This window comes from Dermacentor andersoni, chromosome 2, assembly GCF_023375885.2.
Source record: "Dermacentor andersoni chromosome 2, qqDerAnde1_hic_scaffold, whole genome shotgun sequence".
Taxonomy (NCBI): domain Eukaryota; kingdom Metazoa; phylum Arthropoda; class Arachnida; order Ixodida; family Ixodidae; genus Dermacentor; species Dermacentor andersoni.
The window spans coordinates 130,123,567-130,139,949 of record NC_092815.1 but is presented as its reverse complement, the minus strand read 5'-3'; the positions used below and the strand labels follow the sequence as shown (position 1 = coordinate 130,139,949).

Below are 16,383 nucleotides of genomic sequence, written 5' to 3'. Positions count from 1 at the left end.
ACGTGCGCGGGGAACCATATGATCTGTCCCAAGTCTCCTATAGCTCAACATGGGTGAAAGATCCTACAACTACATCAAGGACTTCCTCACGGACAGGACCGCCGAGCTACGAGCAGGCGACCTACATATACGCAAGAGAAGAAACTCGGGAGCACCGGCACACCGCAGCGATCGGTCATTTCGGCGATGCAGTTCAACCTGGTAATGATCGGAGTGGCCGAAAAGCTCGCGGACATCCAAGACGTCAGGCACACCGTCTACGCGGACGATATCACGCTGTGGGTGACCGGTGGAAGCGATGCCCTCATCGAGATCGCGCTGCAAGCTGCCGTCGACGCAATAGAAAACCAGCTGGAAGGCACCGGAGTGAGATGTTCGCCGAGCAAATCGGAGCTTCTCATACTCCCATCTACCAAAAACAGCAGAGGCAAGACCAGACAACGCGAATACAAAAAAATCAGAATCGTAACCAAATCCGGCAACGTGATCCCGGAGGTCGGCAAAATTAGGATCCTAGGCATGGTCATCGAAAAGCACGGAAGAAACGGCGAAACCATCACCCGTCTCAAGCGAAAGTCCGAAGCGCAACGGACCTCTCAACTGGAGCGACTGTCCATGACCAAAGCAGGGAGGAAGATACTGGACGACCTGGGAATAGGACGCTCGAACGAGGTGGAGATGAAGCTCGCTGTCCCCGAAGAGGTCCGACGCCAGACCAGAATCGACATCATACCGAAGAACATGAATCCCGAGTTCAACAAGGGAAGAAGAGCGGCGAGGGCCAAGGCTTTTATCGACCAGCACGCCAACGACGAGCACGCGCGGTACGTGGACGCGGCCGAATACCAATGGAACGCATTCGCAGCGGTCGTCATATTGGCGTCAAGCGGCGCTACAAGGACGGCAGCGAGCGTGAGAAGCGCCGGAGCGGAACAAGCGGAGGAGGTAGCCATCGCCCTGGCCATCGCCGACGCAAACTGCCACACGGTGCTGAGCGACTCGAGATAGGCGATGCGAAACTTCGCCAAAGGCCAAATCTGCAGGGAGGCTGAGCGCGTACTGCGAGCGGCCAAACTACAAGACAGAAAAGTAAGACTCAAGTGGTTCCTGGCGCACGTGGGCGACCCGTCGGAACACAATGAGAATCACAATGAGACGACACACGCAGCGGCGCGAGCACTAACCAACCGCGCCTCGGCGACAGACCGTTGGACGTGGTTCAGAACCAAGAACCGCATGACAGACTACAACGAAATCACGAAGGCCTACCGCCTGGCTCGCAGGACTCTCCCACCCCCGCACCCGAGGCTGAGTCGAGCGGAGGCAGTACTGCAGAGACAACGCTAGACCGGATCGCTACCGAGCCCGGGAGTGATGCATCGCATGTACCCCGAGACATATCCGACCGATAAGTGCAGAGTCTGCCGGAGGGAGACGGCAGATTACACGCACATCTTGTGAGACTGCGTTAAAAATCCAGAAGAAGCAAAATCAAGAACGATCCCACCGCGGCCCGAGGCTGCCGCGAAGAGCTACGACCAAGACGAGCAGCTCTGGGCCGTCCAGCAGGCCTTCGGGGCGCTCGAAAGGCAGGGACCCAGCGAGCCGGCAACGGCGAGCGGAGACCCGCGCCGAGTTACGGCGACTTCGTAAATGACGTAGGCCCTCGTCGGGGCGCGCGAGCGCCCAACTGCAGGCACTAATAAAGTTGGCTCCAATCCAATCCATTGTAATTCCACTTGCTCAGTGCCTTTCCTGTGCACGTCATTGCCATGTATGGTGCCATTCTTTTGCGGAGTTATCATATAGCTTTAAATTCAAAAGATATATATTTAGATAAGTGTCTACATGTCAAGGCAGCTTGCGTGCGTTCTCTTCGTGTGACGTCGTGCTCGCGTTGCTTTATTCGGCAACGCTTCGAAGTTGCTGCGTTGGCGTGGCCACAGCATTTTTCGTTGTCTCTTTCGCCTTCACATCTGTAGCAGCAGTTCTCGCGCATGCTCCGTCGTCTATCTGTTAAATATTTCTAGTTGTTATATAGCACTCGAGCAATCTCGTTTGAGCAGGTGAATGTTGTTGTTTTGGCACTAATAAACACCGATAAGCAAACCAACAGTTTCAGTCGCTTTCAATAATGTGCACTGCAGCTAAGTACTGAATACACTTTTACCGCTGAAAATATTGATTGGTGGACTTTTAAGTGTCACTTGGGATTCGAAGTCTACAATATATTGGAAGACAATGGACAGCGACTACGTGCGCTTCCTCAATGTGCAAGATCATCGCGGTAGTACATACCTATTCACGCCCAGAACCTTTGGGAGCGTGATCACTGCGACTGGCAGTTTAAAGAATTCTGCGGTTTTACGTGGCTAAACCACCATCTGATTACGAGGCACGGCGTATTGGAGGACTTTGGATTAGTTTTCACCATCTGAGGTTTATTTACGTGCACTCAATAAACGGTGCACGAGCGTTTTTGCCTTCCGGACCCAATGGTGTGGCCGCCGCGACCGGGATCGAGTGACGTTTTGACCTGCGCGTTAAGTGCAAATCGTCAGGGCCGGTGAACTACGAAAACAGATACTTTAGCCAAATAAACGGGTGACCGAGTGTATAAAGCTGCTTCGATTAGCAACCGCTTCGGAGGCGCAGTTACCCGCCGTGGTTTCTCAGTCGCTATGGTGTTGGGCTGCTGAGCACGAGGTCGCGAGATCGAATCCCGGCCACGGCAGCCGCATTTCGGTTGAGGCGAAAACACCCGTGTACGTAGATTTAGGTACACGTTAAAGAACCCCAGGTGGTCAAAATTTCCGGAGTCCTCCACTACGGCGTGCCTCATAATCAGAAACTGTTTTTGGCACGTAAAACCCCATAATTTAATTTTTTAAGGCGCAATTCCAAAATAACAGCAGCGCACTCAGGTCGTCGAAGTACCGGGGAGACGCGTATTGCCCATTCTTCATGGCCGCCGTAATTTCAAGAATTAATGCATTGAAAGTAACAAACTGCGACAGACGGGGTGACGTAAAACACTATTACGGCTATAATTTCATGAAACAATGACGAAGCAGCAAAACTCGCGTCTGCTCTGCACATAGGGCTATACGCTGGACGAGAACTGCGAAGCAGTGTCTGGGAGGGCGAGCAACGCCGGCGTCAGTATCGGGTGGCGGCGGCGGCCTCCTTGCGCTTGTTGAGCATGTAGCAGGCGGCCGTGACGCCACTGAGCACGAGCAGGACGGCGACGGCCGACACGCCGATGATGGCGAGCTGGAACTCCTGCTCGCCGCTCTCCTCGCACCGGTGGCTGCCCGGGTTGAGCACGTGGCCTGCCTTGCAGACGCAGCGCCCGTCGACGCACTCGGCGTTGCCGTCCAGGCAGGCGCTCGTCGACTGGCACGTGGCCGCGTCCGGCTTGGCCACGCAGTGGTCGGACTCGGCGCTGAAGCCCGCGCGGCAGCGGCACACGTGCTCCTCGCACTGCGACCCGTTGTCGGCGCCCGCGCACTGCGCGCTGTCCACGCACGACTGCTCCAGCTTGGCCAGCTCGAGGCAGCGCATCTCCAGGCTCGAGAAGACCGGGTGCGCGTCGTCGCACTGGCAGACGCGCGCGCCGCCCCCGGCCGCGGGTGCCCGACACGCGCTGTGCTCGAGCTCGCACTCGCTGGTCGCGACGCACGGCTCGCCGACGAGCTTCTTGCTGCCTTCCAGCCGCTGGGTGATCGTCATGGGCGTGCTCAGGTGGAAGACTCGGTCCTCGTCGAGTCGCACCTGCAATCAATCAATCAATCAATCAATCAATCAATCAATCAATCAATCAATCAATCAATCAATCAATCAATCAATCAATCAATCAATCAATCAATCAATCAATCAATCAATCAATCAATCAATCGATCGATCGATCGATCGATCAATCAATTAATCGATCGATCGATCGATCAATCAATCAATCAATCAATCAATCAATCAATCAATCAATCAATCAATCAATCAATCAATCAATCAATCAATCAATCAATCAATCAATCAATCGATCAATCAATCAATCAATCAATCGATCAATCAATCAATCAATCAATCAATTGCAACATAAGTTCATTGCGCAACGTGGCCGTCTCCTCACTTAAAATAGGAGGAGGAGGAGGAGGAGGTGATGGTGGTGGTGGTGGTGACTAACTATATTGAATATAGGAGATAAGAAGCCTAGAAGTGGAGTGTGTGCTCATGTGCTAGTTGCACTATACAGAAACCTTTCGTAATGACGTACCAACAAGCTCAAACTGCAGCTCTCAGCGCCTCTGAAGACAGAGATGATGACTGTTGTGAGCGGACGATAGCAACGAAAAAACGAACACGTTCGATCCATTTCCTTCTTCGGAACTGTCATTCGCCACGATGAGAAAGAGAGGGCGGGAAACAAACCTTGCAGCGCACCATGCTCGTGTAGTTGAACTGAGCCTTCTTGATGGTCAGCGTGCTGATGTAGTAGGACTCGCCCTGCGACGTCTGAACGACGGCGAACGGCTCCCCGGTGACGTCCTGCTCGTACATGAACCAGCTGACGGCCGACTTGGAGGCGTCGCTGGCGCGCACGGTGCACACGAAAGTCACGTCGTCGCCCACGTACACGACGTCCTCCTGCGCCGAGATGTGCACCTCGGTCTCCTGGTTGTCCTGTGCATCGCACAGGGTTCCAAGAACGGTGAGAACCAGAAGGCACACAGCGCGTGTTAGAACGGAAAGATCCATTCTCTCTCTCTTTCTCTCTGCGCACGAACGAGAACCGCAGCCACTGCGGCAACAGCTTCTTCTTCCTCTGCCTCTACGCTGTGTCGCGTGTTTAGAATCTCATGGCTCTCAGATACAGATAGCCTTCCCACCGTAGAGACGCTAGCTTGCTTGCCGTGTTTCTGGCCACTTCAATGAAAGATAAAATGCGTGACCGATGGTGGAATCGAATCTGTCTTCCAGCATGGAAGCCGAATGCTCTAACAATATAAGGTCACATTTTTTTAATGCGTAAGCATTTCTATGGCAACCCAACGAGGAAATCCGTCACGTTTGTTTCACGTTCACGAATTCTTTTCTTTATTTCTTCTTGCCTCTTTAATAAACGCCAGTTTCTAGTGGAGGTTTGTCTTCCCACGAAGAGTGACACATATCCAGCGAAAGAACTTGTGTTCGTCACGAAACGACAAAGCGTGACGACTGATCTGTTACACTGACGGAGAATGTATGTAGTCTCCTTGCTGAGACATTGCCTGGTCGAGGCTTTCTGCTGTTTTCCTAATGCTGATCACTTCGTCTTCATTTTCCTCGAGCACTTTCTCTTGTATGCAGAATGGTCGCATTGGGCTGATAGCTATCCATACGGGCTAACGATCCACATATGCTGTAAATGAAATGATACTTAAAAGAATAATACAGTTCACTTCGACTGGACGGTGAGGTGTCCAGGAAAGCCTTGCTGGCTGAGTTTTCCCGTGAATCTTATATCTTCCAGTGTATACTGTCATCCTTAAAAAATGTATAGAATACTGAAAATTCAGTCAAGTCATAGTGCTGAGATCCCCGGAACAAAGTTAAACAGCGTATAACGTCATTTTTCGGCGGTGAAATGGCTAGCGGCCGCATTATATCACGCGTACACCGCGACGAAACAACTGCATACCGATGGTGTCCGAACGAAAACCCAGCGCTAGGTCGGGAAGATGAGCTGAGTGTCCGCATGCACGTCTTCGTGCATGTGGACTTTTCTGCACCCTCATTGAGGCACACCGTCTCCTGCAGCGTCAATGTCTTGTACTTCGACATTCTGTCTTCGGCAGATGAGCCGCGCCCCCGGCCGACCAGCTGCGCGCAAGTGCACATGCGACGGAGCATGGAAGAATGCCAAAAATGCGATGCGATGCAGCTCTGCACGCGGAAAACGGGAAACGCGATGTCGGTGGTGACGCTGCATAGTGGCATAATTACCTACAGCGCGAACAAATCAAGCACGGACAAATAAGTGACGTGACACGAGTGCTGACTCAAGACTACACGTTTATCGTTTGCAAACAATCGTATAAAAAAGTCACGCAGGCCCACACCCGCGCACCATTCATTCCCCCAACAACAGCGTGCGTGACGACTGGCTGACGCACCTGTCAGCACATTGATTGATTAGGCAGGCCTCTGAAATTAGGCAGGCCTTTTCGTTTTTATTTGTACAGATTACGCGTGTGCGTTCAAAAAAGGACTTGCAACTGCTAGTGGCAGCCTGTGCGCCGTCAGCACATCATCATCATCATCATCATCGTCATCGTCATCATCATCATGCTGAAATAATCAGAAGGATAAGAATGGGCTGGGGTGCGTCTGGCAGGCATTCTCAGATCATGAACAGCAGGTTGCCATTATCCCTCAAGAGAAAAGTGTATAACAGCTGTGTCTTACCAGTACTCACGTACGGGGCAGAAACCTGAAGGCTTACGAAAAGGGTTCTACTTAAACTGCGGACGACGCAACTAGCTATAGAAAGAAGAATGATAGGTGTAACGTTAAAGGATAAGAAAAGAGCAGATTGGATGAGGGAACAAACGCGAGTTAATGACATTTTAGTTAAAATCAAGAAAAAGAAATTGATATGGGCGGGACATGTAATGAGGAGGGAAGATAACCGATGGTCATTAAAGGGTATACAGACTAGATTCCAATGGAAGGGAAGCGTAGCAGGGGGCGGCAGAAAGTTAGGTGGGCGGATGAGATTAAGAAGTTTGGAGCACCAACACGGCCACAATTAGTATATGACCGGAGTAGTTGGAGAAGTATGGGAGAGGCCTTTGTCCAGCAGTGGGCGTAACCAGGCTGATGATGGTGATGATGACATACTCGGTAGCACATACCCACGCGAGCGCCCCATATTATTATACTTCACTACCTTCAGAATCGGCCCACATTTCTGGTAGAGTGGCTCGATAGCTAGATAAGATGGATGGATGGATGAATAACTTTCCTGAGGTCCCTCGGTGCGAGCGATTAGCGCGCAGCGGGCCGCTCCCACGTCGGGACAGAGAGGCCATGCCCCTCCGCCGCGTCACGGGCCCGATGGACAGCCCAGAGCTGTGCTTCAAGGTCCGAGCTGCGTATAGCTTGGTCCCACTCTTCGTTGGTGGTCCTGGCCCCCGGCGCCAGGGGGCAAACCCAGAGCACGTGAGCAAGTCAAAAATTCACGTCAAAACCTCAGAAGAGCATCGCCGTCGATAACAGAAAAAGGCGGAAAGCAAGAAAGACAGCTCGCCATGCAGTAGGCTACATAATCATGCAGGGCAGCAGAAGAAAGAAAAAGTGGGCAGAGATTGAGGAGCAGTTACACAGCGAACAAATAGGAGTGTATGCTGTGACAAAAACGCACCTTAGAGACTCAGAAGAGCCGCCAGTGATTGAGAATTATGTTTGGGAAGGGTGCAACAGAACTAAGTCGGAAAGAAAGGGAGGGGGAGTCGGAATGATCATCCATCAGGGAGCCAAATGGGAAAGAGTAAATTCAAAATGTCAAGAGCATCTTTGGTTATCAGGTACAATGAGTGGGAAAAAGCTTTGCTGGGCGTTACATATTTGTGGACCGGAAATAATTGCACAGAGAATAATAGATAGTTAGTGGAATGCACAAGCGCTGATATTAAAGCTTTCGGGAATGGTGCTGAAATTATCCTATTAGGTGACATGAATGCCCACATACAGGATTTAGATGGCTATACCGACAACAATGGGAAGTCAATGCTAGACCTTTGTGAGCAACATAACCTCGTTATTGTGAATACAGGGCTTAAGTGTGAAGGGCAGATCATGTGGGAAGGGGTAAACCGGCAATCAACCACTGATTACTGTCTGATGACAGAAGGAATTAATGATAAGTTGAGAGAAATGGTCATTGATGAGGAAGGGTATAGCAGCATAGGGAGTGACCATAAACACATCATTTTAAAAATGGGATATGTAGTTGGGAAAGAGAGCAAGGAGTGCAAAATGGCCAGTCCAAATTTGAACGCTGATCAAATTACAAATATAGTCACTAGAGTCGAGGAAGAACTTGGCAAATGGTCAAATAAAGAGTGGGAATATAGTGAGCTTCTAAGTGTAATAACGACAGAAATACCGAAAGAGAAACAACATGTTCGTTGGAAAGGAAAAAAGAAACCGAAAAGCTGGTTGAACAGGGAGATACGAGAAGCGATCGCCGAACGACAGAAATCATCCCAAGAGCATAGGCAGGCAAAGAAGGCGCAGCTGCCGCAGGATGAAGTAGCCAGTAAATGGGAAATGTACTGGTAGAAAAAGTCTATGGTTCAAATACTGGCGCAAGCAAAAATAAAAGGTGAAAGTTAACGTTGGTTGTCAGAAATACGCGACAAAAAGAAGGACGCATCTAGAATATTTGGAAACCACATAAAATATTAGGCAGGAAGTCAACAACAATGCTACAACATATCCTAGACGAAGATGAAAATAGACTGGAAGGAGAAGCGGCAATAAATTACATCCGAAAAATAACAGCCGAATCTTTCCAAGGCAATGCCGAGGTTGTATTTGAAGAAAAAAAGAGCATGAAAGAAACCCAGGTGGAAAAGGAGCTGGTGCTGACTAATGTCAACTGGAAGAAAGCCGAAGAGAAAATTCCTAAGCGCACAGCCACAGTGCTAGACGAGGTTCCCGTTAGGCTGATTAATGAAGTAGGACCAAAAAGTAGGGAAACTCTGGTGAAAGCAGTGTAAAAACCTTAAAAGATAGACGAATGCCAGACAGTTGGTGGCAAAGTAGAATGAATTTAATTTATAAAGGTAAGGGGGAGAAAGATAGAATTCACTCGTATAGACCGTTGACCATTACATCGGTAATATACAGACTAGCAATGCAGGCAATCAAATTAAAGCTTCAAGCGTGGGCAGAGAATAATGGCATTTTGGGAAAACTTCCGAATGGCTTCAGAATAGGTAGGCGTTTAGATGATAACTTATTTGTTCTTTCTCAGTCTATTGAAATATCAAAAGCAGAAAGCAGACCGCTATTTGTGGCCTTTTTAGACATTACAGGAGCCTATGACAACGTAGACCGCAACATTTCGTGGGATATTCTGGAAGGGGGAGGCTTAGGCAACGATTGCCCACAGCTTTTGAGAGATATTTACCTAGAAAATACCGTTTGCCTTGAATGGGAAGGGATGAGGAGCGAGGAGAAAGTTCATATCAACAAGGGACTGAGGCAGGGGTGCCCTTTATCCCCACTGCTGTTTATGATGTACATGGTGAGGATGGAGAGGGCGCTAGAAGGAAGTAATATCGGTTTTATTCTCTCATACAAACATGCGGGTAGAGTAGCAGAGCAGCAGCTTCCAGGTTTATCTTATGCGGACGATATCGTTTTGCTAGCAAACAAGCAAAGTGATTTGCAACGTCTGGCTAATATCTGTGGACAGGAAGGCAACAATTTAGTTTGAAATTTAATGTTAGAAAATCAGGTGTTATGGTATTCGATGAAAACAGTGAACAGACAGTGGCGATACAAGGCCAGTAAATACCTCGGGTAACAGAATATAAATACCTTTGTATATGGATAAACAAAGGCAACAGATATATGGAAACGCAGGAAAAAACAATAACAGTGAAGGGGAAGAGAAATGCAGCCATTATGAAGCACAGATCGCTATGGGGATACAACAGGTACAAGGTGCTCCGAGGTATGTGGAAAGGTGTAATGATTCCAGGGCTTACTTTTGGAAATGCGGTTGTTTGCTTTAAATCAGGGGTACAATCAGGACTCGATGTGAACCAAAGGTCAGTGGGTCGCTTCGCATTGGCGCTCACGGGAAGACTACAAATGAAGCTGTGCAGGGTGATATGGGCTGGACTAGTTTTGAAGTGAGGGAAGTTCGCAGTAAAATTGAGTATGAAGAACGACAGAGTAATATGGAAGAAAGTAAATGGACTGGTAAAGTGTTGATGTATTTGTACAGAAAAAAAAAAAAAACATTGATTCACAGTGGAGGAAAAGAACTAGGAAGCTTACCAGCAAGTATGCGGCCTGTAGGGTGGGCAACACAGCAACAAAGAACGTCAAGCGGAAAGTCAAAGAGGCCGAAATAATCTCATGGGTGGCGCCAATGGAAAATAAAGCTGCCATGAGTAACTACTTAAGAGGAAAAAACGAAGTCAGGAAAGAAACCATTCATGATAACTCAAAGGGAAGCTCATTAGGTTTGGAAGCGAGATCGGGATGCCTTAGAACATGCACCTATAAAGCGAGATATAAGAAGGAAGAAGAAGCATGTGCTTGCTGGGGTAAAGCTAGCTAGGGAAACTATGGAGCATGTTTTATTAGAATGTGAAGACGTCTACCCAGCGGTCGAATTAGGCACCACTGGCCTCCTTGAAGCCCTTGCGTTCAGCGAGAGCAATGGAAAAGTAAACATGTCTGCAAGAGGGATTAGTAAGAGGCGATTGGAGGATTGGTGGAATAAAAGTGAGGAAACGACAAAAACGGAGACGTACAAAAGCACAGTTCGCAATAGGGGATCAGAAAAATTGGTTGTGGGAGTTCCTAGCGTTTCTTTTCTTTCTTTATTGTTTAACCTAGGTAGAACATTAGGCAGTATAATAGCAAGAGCTTGGTGGCGCAACGTACCACCCAATTCCAAAGGGGACGCTCATAACTTCCATCCATCCACCAGCAAGGCTAGCTATATCTTTACAAAGCGATACACATTGTGAAGGGGCGCGAATCCAGAAAGATATTGTGCAGGAAGACCGGGCATAGGTAGGTGCCCGTCCGAAGCCACCTGTACGTGGCTTCTTGTGCTTTATTGAGCGATTTGTGCGGTAGCGGCATGGTTCTCTTGACTAACTTATAGTGCTGGGTGAGATCGTTGTAAGTGACGAGGGGGTCGCGCTCACTCTCCCATGCTGCCGAGAGGGAGTCCGGGCTCGCACGGTGAGTTAGGTCTCATGCGGTCTCGTGAGCCGTCTCGTTGAGGTGAGTGAGCGGCCCCTGTAATGGTCCCATGTGTGCCTGGAACCAACTGATGCAGTGTGGGGAGAGGCGTTGAGTACCTAGTATTTTGCCGACGGTCGGGGATATGCTGCCTGTTCCGAAGGACAGAATTGCCCTCTTGGAGTCGCAGTATACCCAGCTTTTAGCGCCTTCTAGGAGTGCAAGGCTGATGGCCGCCTGCTCGGCCACCTCAGGACTATCAGTGCGGACCGTGCACGCGTTGATGACCGTGCCATCTTTGTTGACCACCGCTGCTACATACGTTCGTCTGCCAGGATATTTGGCTGCGTCGGTAAAGCATCATGCTTTCCCCGAGGCGGCTGCCTGTTGGAGGAGTGCTTTGGCTCGAGTAAGTCCTCTGTCGATGTGCTCTGGGTTCTTATTCCTGAGCGCAGGGGCTGCCCTGATCTTTTTCCTTAGGTCGGGTGTTAGCCCGTGGCTGTTACACTCGCTCTCCCGAGGCGCGACGCCGAATTGTCTTAGGATCCATCTGCCCGCAGATGTGCCGGATGGCCTGGTAATCTGTGCCCGTTCCTGTGCCTCCGAAATCTCGCTCAGCGTGTTGTATACATGCCTAATGCGTCCAGTGCCTCCGTGATCTTGTGCATTGGAAGCTGATTTACGGATTTTATGGCACAAGGGCAAGGTATGGCCAAGGAGCGCCAAGCAAAAGATAAGGAATGGATTGTTGATGGTCTAACGTGGCAAATGTCAGAGTTGTTAAATTGCGAATGGTAGATGTAACTTGGCTGTACAGAGACTTAAAAATTAGTCTCTGTAATGTGCGTAGTGTACAGCTATTATAATAATGACAATGACTTGTTATGTATACTATTAGCATAAAAGTTCTATTGCAAAGGGATGATGTCGTAAACGTGTAACAGTAGCACTCGTATCTCACCAGCGAGCCCTTGAACGCAAGTGCTGGGAGGCAAGTGTTTTAGAGAAATGCGCAGCAGCAGCCTCTAGTGAGAGGATGCGCTACGTATACCTTGGGTTGATAACATGCAATGTAGCAATATCTCCTCAAAACTTTAAGACTAACTTATAACCAAAAACTGGTTAAATGCCGAGATACATTGCCGGATGGAGGGAATGTCTGTATGCAGGGCAAACTACTTTTTCAAGTGAAGCTTGTATTGGCTGACAAGTTTCGGTGGCGTTGTGGTCATGCAAAAAACCCAATTTCTCCCAGGGCAGAGCAGCTGCGGTAAAGGGCGGTTTGATGAGTTGACAGCTGTGCCGGCGTCCGAGCGGGAGTCATTAGCAAGGATTCCTGCTGCATCGGCGTGCACTCCCGCCACGCGCGCAGCCAATCAGAGCCGTTTCGCTTCCGCCGGAGAGGGAAAGGGCAGGAGAGGGTATCGCGCGCGCTGTGCCGGCTTCGTTCCCGTTCAATCCATTCTCGGAAAATGGATGAACCGAGGAACTGGCAGCGTTCGACGAGTGGTGGCGAGGATTCGCCCGTGAAAGGGCTCGCCGTCGGCGCATCGATCCAGCAATCCGGCACTGTTACCTGTGGGTTACTTAACCGTGACGAAGGTCAGGTGCACGCCGGGCAAGCTTCGCTTACTCCGATTTTCCAATAGGCGAAGGTTTCGTCATTCTTTCTTTCAGTGTCTACTTCCTGACATTCTAACAAGATGTGAAGGACCGTTGGCGTTTCGCCACATTTATCGGCGACAGAAGCATCATCACCCGTCAATAGGTAGGAGTGAGACCTAAGACGGCAGAAAATAACCAAAGTTTATCATATTTTTGTTATTGGTGGCCAGTTGTGGCTTAGTAACGCGAAGTTTATTAATAAAGTGTTTCAGTGTGCCCCGTACGTTGCCAATGGTCCCTCAGTTTCTTGCGCAGGAGGAGCAACAAACTGAGGGGCAGCTATTTTATTTTTTATTCAAACTTTTATACTTCATTTAATCGTCGACACCACGACATTTTTTTTTTTTTGCTGTTGCGCGCAGTACATTTGGCTAGATAGGTTCGGCACGAAATGTTGCTTTAACACACCCGCCGCGGTAGCTCAGCGGCTACAGTGTTGCGCTACTAAGCGCGAGGTCGCGGGATCGAATCCCGGCCACGGCGGCCGCATTTAGATGGGGGCGAAATGCAGAAAACTCCCGTGTCTCGTGTGTTAGGGGCAAGTTAAAGATCACCTGGTGGTCAAAATTAATCCGGAGTCCCCCCACTACGGTGGTGGTGGTGATAAACTTTATTGAAAGGGGGAAGGGTAAAGAGGGACGTGGCTGAGGGTTTGGGCTCAAGTAAGGCCCTGGGCCTGCTTGGCCTTTTCCGCCCAGTCCACCAGTTCAAGTTGTCGGTCCACGTCCCCGGAACTGAGCCAGGCTATCCAGTCAGTCTCGCTGCTGACGGGGGGATGAGAGAACGGGGGCGAGGTGCATTCCCACATTATGTGTGTGAGTGTTCCTGTTTCTGAACAGAAACACTACGGCATGCCTCGTAATCAAATCGTGGTTTTGGCACGTACAGCCTCAGAATTCATTCGTATGCCTTCAACAGCGATTCTTCGCGGAAAGAAAAAGAGACGGCGTATAGTCATATTTATTGCCAGCGCTCCCTGCAGAACATCCCGCCAGGGACAGAGGGGACTCAGGCGCAGGACGACGATGCCTGCCCGCCCTCAGAGCAGCCTGACGGCGAGCCGGCGGTGCCTGCTGTCCCGTGCGCCGTGCCTGAGCGGCAGCAGCTGGCACACGGCTCGCGCGAACGCCGTGCCCACCAGGGCGGCCAGCGTGATGAGGCACAACGCGCCGGCGAGCACGAAGAAGGCGGCGCGAAGCCGCAGGCCCTCGCCGCGCACGTCGGTCACGCACTTGGAGCCGTCGTAACGCCGGCCCTGGTAACACTGGCACGTGAGGTTTGCGCTGCAGTGCGAATGTTCCGCGCTGCACATGGTCTCCGCGCTGCAGGCGCCCATGAGGCCCACCTGCGAACAGGTACAGTGGCGCCATGCATTCCGCTCAGACAAACAGGCAGACAAGGCAGACAAGAGAGACAGAGAAACATACAGGCAAGGCAGACAGACAGTCAGACAGACAGATAGGGCCAGGCAACGCAAGGCAGAGGCGTCAGGACCACAAACAATAAATGAAGAAGACAAACCCTGAGCACATAATATATAGCAAAGTGTACCTCCCGGTTCCTGCAAGGGAGCCTTGTTCACTGCGCAGGAGCCCAGTTAAATAAACAAGACTCGCGCCAGGTGAACAAGGTTCCCGATCGTAACTTCGCTAAATTTTCTGTGGTCGGCGTTTGTCCTTTTCATTTATCGCAAACAGTCTGCGCGCTTGCAAACAAGGGAGCCCTGCAACGCACTATGGCTAGGGTGTATTTTAAGAGGAGGATCGCAGGGGGTTTGTTGGTTAGCGGGGAGGGACGACATAGCAGGTTTGTTAGGGCGTGAAAAAAATGGAACCGCGTTCAAAGGCTATCTCGCTGTTTGAGGATCAGTGGCGACAACGCGCTCTCACCGAAACGGCTAGCCCGTGTTCTTCCCGTGAAGGTGCTGGTGGGAAGATGTTTTAGGGTCTCGTATTTGTGCAAATGCAAAATAGTGCATATATTGGAGGCGTTTATTAAGCAAATCGATGATATTTCGACTTTTAGTTATGACAGCGGTTCTATACGAATCCTAAATGGGTCATTGCGGGGTTCCGTTCGGTGGTTTTAGACGCGTTTCGTGCTGAACTGTCAAAGATTATGGCACTGCAGCCTCTGGCTAGAATTGACTCCTCATTAATTCATTTGTAGAATAACATAGACATAAGTGAAAGAGGCGGCGGGAGTAGTAACTATAGCGTAACAAGTCCGTTGAAACGTTTAAGAAATAGCGGCAGAAATTGACCAAACATCGGGCAACAATGTGCAAAAAACACTAACAAGCGTAACTTGTGGAATTATTAAGCACTACAATCTAGCTTTTTTGCTGTTCTATAAAAAAGGGAACAATAATCCAACAGGTTAGTTTTGGCGAACACTGATTTTGCATTGCCCTACAACGATGGTGGCATTCACGAGTCAGATTCTGGCTCGATTTAAGGCTTCAGCACCACCGGCATCAGCACTGCCGTTTACTAATCCCCTAAGCGCACCGTTGCGAAAAAGAAAGTCAATTCTGCATGCATGGGCCGTTATATGTCATTAAAATGTGGTAACCCCATGGAGCGTATTTCCGACGTATCTTCGGAGCCGTGCCTTCTGCCGTCGACATCCGCAGTTTGCGGCGTGTGGAAATGACGCTTCCACCCCACTGATACGGTCTCGATTGGGGGAGGAGGAGGAGGAGGATGGGGGAGTACTCACTTTAATTTGCATTAACGAAGAACAAATTGTGGCTGAGATAAGAGTGCGGTCGCGACGCGCGACGCGGGCGCACCAACGCCAGAAGAAGCTGTTCGCTCCAAAAACGCAGGATACGTTCCATGTGGTTGGCGCGTCGACCATTGTTGGGGCGCTTCGCACGCACCTCGCGCACGCACTGTCCCAACTTGTACTCCCCGCTGTACGAAGGCGCGCAGACGCAGCGGCCGGCGGAGCCGCACACGGAGTTCGGCTCGTCCCTGCAGTCGAGGTCGTTGACGCAGTGCGAGCCCAGGCCCGTGTAGTGCTTGAGGCAAGTGGCTCGCGGCTCCGAGTAGAACGGGTAGCCGCGCACGCACAGGCAGCGGCGAACCTGCGTAAGCGTCAGCGTGGCGCAGCCGCACAGACACGTAAAGGCATCTTCGTGCGCCCTATACACACGATGTATTGATATTTCCGAAACAGGTTTTTGGTTGCTCTAGAGTTTTATTTTTCCCCGTTTTCTGCATCAGGACCTGACCACCTCTATAACCCTCAAGCCTGATACAATGCTGGTCCAAGTTGGCCTCTGAATTATACCGTCGCTTCCCCAGGCTGTTTGTTTTCGAGGTACAGTTTGTGGTACTCGTCCGCTGAGAGATTCAGCTTTGGTTTCCTATTCGCTACTTCTCGTATCTGTTGAAACGCGACTTTTATACTACATCATCTTGAACATTGCTATCATATGAACGTTGAATTCATTCCGCTTTCGGTGCCACGCTGCCTACTCTTAGCTCGTACCTGTGCGGCGAGGTCGGCGTAGCAGCTGGAATTCCCGTCCACGCACCTTCGCTCGCGGCCGCAGGTGGCGTTGTGCGAATAGTGAAGCTGGCGACCGCCGTCCGAGCTTACGATGTACGGCGAAGACATCCTCATTCGCGGCCGCTTAACGCGAGTGTCATTGGTGGTGACGAGGCAGCTGACGCGGCCCACTTTCGGTTGTTCGGCGCGCACCTCGAGCACGGTGTACGCGAGCTCTTCGGGCAT

The 16,383-nt window shown here is 50.4% G+C and overlaps 1 protein-coding gene and 1 long non-coding RNA gene across 2 annotated transcripts; both read right to left on the bottom strand.

Moving 5' to 3' along the window:
• Window positions 1–3,033: 3,033 nt before the first annotated feature.
• LOC126540755 (uncharacterized) lies at window positions 3,034–4,802 on the bottom strand. The gene is made up of 2 exons (XM_050187602.3): window positions 4,429–4,802; window positions 3,034–3,774 (listed from the first exon to the last, which is right to left on the bottom strand). The coding sequence occupies exons 1-2, from the start codon at window positions 4,753–4,755 to the stop codon at window positions 3,160–3,162; spliced, it is 942 nt and encodes a 313-aa protein (XP_050043559.2). The 5' UTR covers window positions 4,756–4,802; the 3' UTR covers window positions 3,034–3,159.
• An 8,434-nt stretch (window positions 4,803–13,236) lies between these two features.
• LOC140215953 (uncharacterized) lies at window positions 13,237–16,092 on the bottom strand. The gene is made up of 2 exons (XR_011892562.1): window positions 15,524–16,092; window positions 13,237–13,984 (listed from the first exon to the last, which is right to left on the bottom strand). It is a non-coding gene; the product is annotated as an uncharacterized lncRNA (long non-coding RNA).
• Between the last annotated feature and the right edge of the window lie 291 nt (window positions 16,093–16,383).